Genomic DNA, 8,055 nt, shown 5'->3' on the forward strand with positions numbered 1-8,055 from the left:
TTTTCAGGAAAAAAAAAACGATTTTTTGAAGGGTTTTTGTTCCAAAGTTGCTGTCAGCCATATTTCTCTCTAACTAAAGTGAAAATCAAGGTTGGGAACAAGGATTTTACATTTATGGGACAACTACAGACCTTGAATTCTTAGTACGATACCCTCAATTTAGTGTTTATGCATAATACATGTTATCAATAGCTTTTTTTAACAAATTCTTTATGCAAAAGTGTTTAAAAAAATGTTTCCTATCCATTTATGTGTGTATCTTTAGTGTATCTTAGTGTATCTCCGATACGATACGATACCCTCCGATACGTATCTTAATTTTGGCCGACCGATACGATGATCGATACCGATACTTTAATCCTTGGAATTCGGTTATTCAAGGTCTGTACCAAATCAAACCAAATGTCATCAAATACTATGTTCTATCACTAACCAAAATAAGTCATTTCATTCTATATATCAAATGAGTGCAGCATAAATAAATATTTAAAATAACATAAAATATGATCACAAAGAAAACAGTAATAGATCACAAATGACAACGACTGAAAGGTCTATTCCAAAAATCTTTTGGTCAAGACAAACCTAACATATCAGTAATGCTTCATTTGGCTCAAACCAAAGTCTTTTGGTCAAAACAAACCCAATTGAGTTACATATGAGAGAGAGAGAGAGAGAGAGAGAGAGAGAGAGAGAGAGAGAGAGAGAGAGTTGAGAGTCATAAGCGGGGTGAGTCGCGAGAGTGGGAGAGAGATTGTGAGAGTAAGGTTTTTTTTTTTTCTTCCTATGTTGGTGGGGAAATAAAAAGAGAAATTTTAATGGTTAAGTGAAATTTTTTTCACATGTAAAATATATTTCCCTTGCAATCAAACATCTAAATTGATTTTTTCTAGGAAAAAATTCCACTTTACATAAGAAATTTGCATTCCCCTTGCAACCAAACATATCCTAAGATTAGAAAACAATAGAAAGGAATTTCAATGTTTTATTCAACATAAATTTTGAGTTTAAAATTATCCAATTATATAAGGGGCTGTTGATTGTACCCACCTTAGCCGTCGATTTTACCCACCTTAGGCTCTCTTTGGTATGATTTTTATTTGTATTTATTAACTATTTCTTGGAAATTATTTGTGAAAATAAATTATAGATCATAAATAGTATTCGTTTGATTACTATTTATAAAATAGATTATATAATGACAAAATAGGTTTCAGTTTTCACCTTCAGCTTCGAGCGAGAGAGATGATAGGATTTGGGGTTTTTATTGGAAAAATATAAAACATACTGAAGTTACCTATTTACCATTGATTTTGAATGGTTTAGTACATGAGTTCATTTAAGGTAGCAAAAATCAACATAAATGATTTGTTGCCACAAATCACAAATAGTTTGAGAGTAATTTGTGATTTGTGATTTATTCTAATTTATTATAAATAGAAATAAGTGCTATAAACTATACCAAACATTGGTAAAAATAGAAATAAGTTAAATAAATATAAATAAAAATCAAACCAAAGAGAGCCTTAGCCAACCCTTAATTTGAAAATATCATATCTATGCTAGGGAGGGTAATGGTAAGAGGTTATGGACTTAAGATAAATGAGGAAGATAAGAGTAGGAGGATTATACCAACCCCGCCCTGTCCTTCTGCCCTTATAATGAGGAGTACAACCTTTAGGCAATAATAACCCATTAACCTAGACCTATCACTATGGCTTTGCACCCATTTAGTCCATCTGGTTGCCCCAATTGATAAGTTAATTTGATTTGTCCGAAAACCCACCACATGGCACGTTGGATGGGGGCCTAAATTAGATCTCTAAATCCTTAGCTAAGACATCAAGTTTAAGCTAAAATAGAATTTGGCAAATGTTAAAATAGAACTTTCAATACTTTAGAGTGGTGAAAGCATGTATGAATTCCAATACATCGGGGAATATATAGTTGAATTTGAATTCGAAAATTGCCGAATAACCTATCGGGATTATCCATTATCGATGTCAATAATTAGAATTATTACATCATTCATCCATGTGGCAAATATTTGGACATTTGGAATACCTTTGCCCACATTACAAGGATTGTATGTTTAGGTCAATATTTTGTGATTTATGAAGTTAACACCGTGGGTGCACGAAAAGTATAGGCTGTACAGCCATCAATAGCCATAAATGGCTGCCCCCACCCCCACCCCCACCCTAACCCTATTTATTAATGTTCGATAATACCTTGTTCTGTTGTGAATCTCTCACTCTCTTTTGACCATAGGTGTGGAAAAACTCAATCCATTTAAGTTAATGGAGAAAATCTATTTAAATTTCCTCTAATTTGAGGTTAACTAAACATGTCTAATCTTTACCTGCTATACTTGTTTAGCTGAAAAATAGGATTCCGTATTAGTGTATTGTAAGAGACTAAGAGTGAGGAGATTTCTTAGTCTACCCTATGGAATAACTAAAAGGGCTGCATTCCAATTGAGAGGGTAAGGGTACAACCAATACCACATTATTCTACACGTGCCAGAGTTTTAATTTTAATCAGAGGATGGCTCTCCCTCTCTCACCGTAGAGTTCAACTCACATGCATGTACAATCCTTGTTTAACCCCTATCCTATGATCAAAACTTATTAGCAGCCAAGTTCCAGATACCCCCAGTAGCTACTAGGGAAATGAAATCTCAAGGGTAGCTTGGAATTTTTTTTATCTTAGGAGGGTATTTTCCATCCCTACGCCTCCAATATCATTTCCCTGGTACCAGCCTGATACGCCATAATATGCCTACTATGACCATAGAGTGGTCGGTGGACACCAAATCAAACCCCACCTCTAGGAAAGGCAGAAACGACGACGAGACTCAACCAGGCAAAGACCGACCACTCGACCATCCCCCACTCAACCTCACCAACCAGGATCCTAAGCACGTTCTGTGACTAAACCTAGGTGGTTATCTGATTAAAGGTATCGGCTATAGTCAAGTTAACTGTTACAAGGAAGGCCAGCTTAACCACAAGTGGACACGTCAGCTAATAAGAAGAGGGCCAGAATCATTATAAAAGGCGCGCGTATCAGAAGAAGAAGGTAAGCAATTCATAATACTCGAAACCCCATTTTTACTTCTCAAAACCAACTGAATCTAACTTAGGCATCGGAGCCTTCTTTTCGGAGGGGACTCCAGACCATTTTCTAACCTATGTAAGTACATATCTCAATTCCAGAAGACGATAAGGTTGCTAATCCAGCTCAAGAATAAAGATAAGCACCAACACAACCAAAAAAATTTCCAAAATTTTCCTTTTTCTTTCTTTTCTTTTCATTTCCTTTTTTTATTTTTTATTTTTTAACTTTAACTTTAACTTTAACTTTGACAATGGCTATCCTAGGATTCAACTTTCAAGGGGAAGGTTCTTGTCAACTCCACTATCCCTTGGGATTTATCCTACTTGTTACCATAAATCCCTTTTCTTGCATAGGTGTCAAGCAAGGATTGAGTTGAGGTGAGATTTTACTTGTAATGCTTCGGTAGAACAATCTGCTGAGTTACATGACACAGTTCAAAAAACAAAGCTACTGTCAACTACTACTCCTCCTCCTACTACCAATGCTACTTAACAACAGACCAGTCACCAAGTAATTAAAATGCGGCCATTAACGGCTGTTCAAGGAAACCTATAGCCGGAGTAGCAAGCAAAGGCTCGTAAGCAAAGCATTGCAATCCACCACCACCGCCGCCACCACCGCGGCCACCACCGCCACCGCCACCACCTCCACCTCCACCTCCACCTCCACCTCCGCCTCCACCTCCACCTCCACCTCCACCTCCACCTCCACCTCCCACAAACGGGCATTGGGGTACCCACTGCCAAGCCTTGGTGTAGAAATCGTAAAGCAAAACCTGATGAGACCCATGAATTGTAAAAACAACAAAGTTTCCATGTCCTACGCAATCAAACCCTCTCCCACCTTCTACCTCCATAAACCTCCCGTAAAGCTCCTGAGGCATCCTCTCAAACTCCACCCAACTCCTCCCACAACTCTGTAAGCTCCACAACCTTAAGCTCCTCGGCACGTTCAGCTTACTCTTCTCCACCGCCGCCACAAGAACCACTCTCCCCTTACACTCCACCAAGCTCGGTGACCTCAGGAATCTCTTCATCGGCGCTTGAATCTATTCACACACAAGTAAACAATAAAACAATGATACACAGAACCATAAAGAAAAGGTGGAAAGGGTAAAAGGATCGAACCTTCCACCACTCATTCCCTGCCACGTCATATGCTAATACGCTAAAGGGGCTATAATTCATACAATAGAACCGTCCATTAACGAACACCATCCGTCCAGATTCAAGGCTACAGAGCCTGGGGAGTGGACATGTGGTGCCCCACAAAGAGAAGAATCCTTCACCATCCACGTGGAAGCTTTCAGATGATAGGTTTTTTACCGCGAATGGCGAGATTAGGTCGTCACCGGAGACCATGACCTTGATTAGAGTGTGGCTCACGGTGATGCCGATCGAAGGGAAGAGCCTAGGTCGTTGAGTTGGTGGCAATTGTGTAATTGATCTGAGAATTGGGTTGTATAGGATTAGGGTTTTTGGGCCGGGGTCGTCGGAGATGAAACAGATTAACCCGCCGGAGGATGCCACCGGCGAGAAACCGGCCGGTACTGATTGGAAGGGTAGGCGATAGCATGAACCTTCATGAGGATCAAATAAGTAGGCTTCATGAATATGACTGTGACTGGTACTATAGATGCTGGACTTGGAGGTTGGGGTCTTGTGGTTGAAGAAGAGGAACCATGGTCTTCTGGGAGATAAGTGTAAGTACATTTCGAGAAAAGTAGTGGAGAAGAGAAGACCATACCATCGTTTACAGACACAGCGAGCTCTAAAGAAGGCTGGAGGAGGAAGAAAGGCAATGATCCTATCAAGTAGCCTTTGAGGGAGCCTTCTCCATATCATGCTATCCATGTAAGGAATAGGAACAGAAGCTGAAAAAGTAGTAATGAGATTTCTGGAAGTGGAAATGGTGGATAAGTGAAAGGCATCCATGAGAGGAGGAATTGAGCTAAAATGAGAAATGGGTTTTCTTATTTGAAGCTGATCAGTATTGTTGAAACTCAGTTCTCAAATGGGTTTCTTTCTTTTCTAGCAAAAATTGGAGAAATGGGTTTTTGGTTCAGGCATGAACCTATTTGGATTGGTTTCTTTTTTCTGTTAACTTATATAGAAGCAGAAGAGATAGGTAGGTGTGTAGTGTTGGAGCTGGAGTTCCATAAAGGACTATATATATATATATATATATATATATATATGAGTGGAAATGGAACATTGGAAAAGGTAGTCAAGCTATACTATTGGTGAGAAGTATCTGCTACTTATTGAGAGGTTACCAAGAAGAGGGAATACTGAAGAGAGGAAGAGGAGCATTTTGGCTTGTTTTTTTGTATTTGTCTTTGAAGAGAGAGAGAGAGAGAGAGGGGGGGATCATCTATCATTTCAGCTGCAAGGCTGAAAGAAGTGCAGTTGAGAAAGAGATCAGTTATTTCATCAAAAAAAAGAGAGATAGAGAGATCAGTTGCAGTGAAAAGTGTGACAGGAAAACACATTGTACCTTAGTCTGGTTAAAGTGTTGAAGAAGACACAGCACATGAGCACAGAAACCAACTCAATGTCTGAAACTGAAGTTCACAGTTGAACTTTCAAATCATGGCAATCTTAACACTACAATCCAGCCTTAAATGTATCTTAATCAAGTTCAAAACCAAGTTCTACTTTGGGCTTGCAGGTCTGCAATGTGATACAACTTTCACATTCTCTCACAACTCGATGCACATACTCTTGTTGAAATTGAAACAATGATACCAGGCTTCTTAGGATTGGACCCAAGTTCCATATTTAAACCCTAGCCAAAGATCGCTATTTGTAAACTTTTTTCATGGAAACTAAAATGGGTGGGATTTATTTATTTTATTATTATTTATTTTTTGGGTGGGGGCGGGGGGTGGTGGTTAGAAGGTGGGATATTTTACTTGGAAAACAAAATCTATATTTTATTCTTAACCTACATAATCCAAGGCTCACCATCCCCTTACCACCATTGCACTCGATCAATTTTACTGTTGTGTCGAGGTCCATCTTTTTAACTCACGATGTTATGACTTCAATTTATCTGGGATATTCTACCTTGAAAAAAAAAATCTATATTTTCAAATCTTTAAATCATGAAAACAAAGAATGAGATTGAAAAAATGTTTTTCAAACTTTTAAATGATCATGCGGATAACATGTTCATAAATTTAAGGAGACGACGGATTTCTTTCGCCATACGAAGATGTCCATCAGAGTATTGGGCCATGTAAATAAAAAATTTCCAACACAACCTCTTTATAATGCAAAAATCTCTCATATATAAAGAATTTAAGAATACAAACTTGCAGTAGTTATTTAAGATTAATCTGTCATCAGGTGAGGGGATGAAGAACAAGGTCCACAATCAGTCATAGGCCTAGCCCAAAAGCTACATTGATTATAGTAGAGGGAATGGATTTTCATGCCAGCCAACGATGATAATTACTGTGAACCGTGTTGGGTTCTAGGGGAGGGGATAAGTTCAGGTTCCCATGGATCGGACAGGCAAAAGAGAAAAATTAATGTCATGTTCCACGGTAAGCTGCCGAAAAGTGTCTATGGGACCCGAGGCTCAGCTATTTAGAGGACTCTCCCACATTCAGTTGGACTCTATGAAATCAAAAGTTCCTAAAGAAGGTAATGAAATGGGAGATACCATGTGGAGGGGGAATATATCCTCGGGGAATTGAAAGGGGGAAGAGCCGAAGAGGTACTCTTGATAGAAGACCAAAGGGTTTGTAGAAACGCAATTCAAAAATGATGTAGAAAATAATGAAAAAATAAGAACAAATGATGCACATGGGTTTATGAAGTTTGGCAAGATTGCCTACATCCTCGGTGAGATGAAATAATGTTTCATTATCAATAGAGAATATGGTTACAACACTCGTCTTCACACCTCTCTCAAATTGCTTGCATTGCAGAGAAAGAAAACCTCACAACAATTATATAACGAAAAAGCCCTAATTCAGAAAGTACAAAACTGCTTGCAAATAAAAAAATCGAGCGGGGGGTTATGCCCCCCCTGACTTACCGGTAAGTGGGACCGTCGTTCTGTCTGTCGAGGACCTATACCAATACTTCTTGGGTTAAATTATTTTGGAATACAAGACATCGTACACCAACAAGGGTCGGCATCTTTTTATTTTTTTATCCCCGAACTGAGAAATTCTTATCTCATAGATAAAAATTTTATTATTTATTTTTTTATTTTTTTAATGTGATTTGGCATCTCTCCTTGCCATTGGTCAAATGGAAAAGAGATTAAAAAATTGTGAAAAGGTTCTCCGAGCCATTGCAATAGGGTACGTTAAAACATCTATCCACATCATTGATGCATTCCTCCATGCTTGCTCAGAGAAGCTTATCCCCCAAAATAGAGAGTTCATATCAAGTTCACGTATGCCCTTGATTTGGAGACATGGACTCCAATGAGTCTCTCGCTTAGTAGCATAAGTTGATAGACTTAGTGGAATCCACGTGCCCAGATTAGAGGGCATACAAGGACGTCCTCATACGAGAATCTGATTTGGACTCTAAATAAAGGAAGAGGAATTGATCCCATAGCTCTTGGGGATGGCCCTAGATAACCCTGGGATCCTCCATTCGTCAAATGGAAAGAGAACAAAGAAAAGGGAAAGGTTTGAGTGGTTGTGGTACGGTACACTAGAACATCATTGGCGTGTTCCTTTGTCCTTGCTCAGAGAACCCTATCTCCCACCCCAGTAAAAAAAAAAAAAAAAAAAAAAAGAGTTGAGATCAAGTTCAAATACGAGAACGTTCTCTATGCCCCTGATCTCTCTCTCTCTCTCTCTCTCTCTCTCTCTCAATGGCATAAGTTGATAGACTCAGTGGATTCCATGTGCCCAGATTAAGGGCATATAAAAATGTACTAGTATGAAATTTGGACTCGAAAAAAAAA

At 38.7% G+C, this 8,055-nt stretch overlaps 1 protein-coding gene across 1 annotated transcript; it reads right to left on the reverse strand.

Annotated features, from left to right (window-relative positions):
• Positions 1-3,501: 3,501 nt before the first annotated feature.
• Positions 3,502-4,973, reverse strand: LOC122088334 (protein UNUSUAL FLORAL ORGANS). The gene is made up of 3 exons (XM_042657568.1): positions 4,248-4,973; positions 3,832-4,168; positions 3,502-3,765 (listed from the first exon to the last, which is right to left on the reverse strand). Exons 1-3 carry the CDS (start codon positions 4,971-4,973, stop codon positions 3,635-3,637), a joined length of 1,194 nt encoding a protein of 397 aa, XP_042513502.1. The 3' UTR covers positions 3,502-3,634.
• Between the last annotated feature and the right edge of the window lie 3,082 nt (positions 4,974-8,055).

This window comes from Macadamia integrifolia, chromosome 9, assembly GCF_013358625.1.
Source record: "Macadamia integrifolia cultivar HAES 741 chromosome 9, SCU_Mint_v3, whole genome shotgun sequence".
Taxonomy (NCBI): Eukaryota; Viridiplantae; Streptophyta; class Magnoliopsida; order Proteales; family Proteaceae; genus Macadamia; species Macadamia integrifolia.

What these genes read in the sequence shown, in the direction of transcription:
- LOC122088334 (XM_042657568.1), bottom strand. Translation starts at nt 4,973, where the DNA reads ATGGATAGCATGATATGGAGAAGGCTCCCTCAAAGGCTACTTGATAGG. An exon ending in CAGGGAATGAGTGGTGGAAG is followed by an intron (nt 4,169 to 4,247) that starts GTTCGATCCTTT and finishes GTGTGTGAATAG; the next exon opens with ATTCAAGCGCCGATGAAGAG. An exon ending in CCAATGCCCGTTTGTGGGAG is followed by an intron (nt 3,766 to 3,831) that starts GTGGAGGTGGAG and finishes GTGGAGGTGGAG; the next exon opens with GTGGTGGCGGTGGCGGTGGT.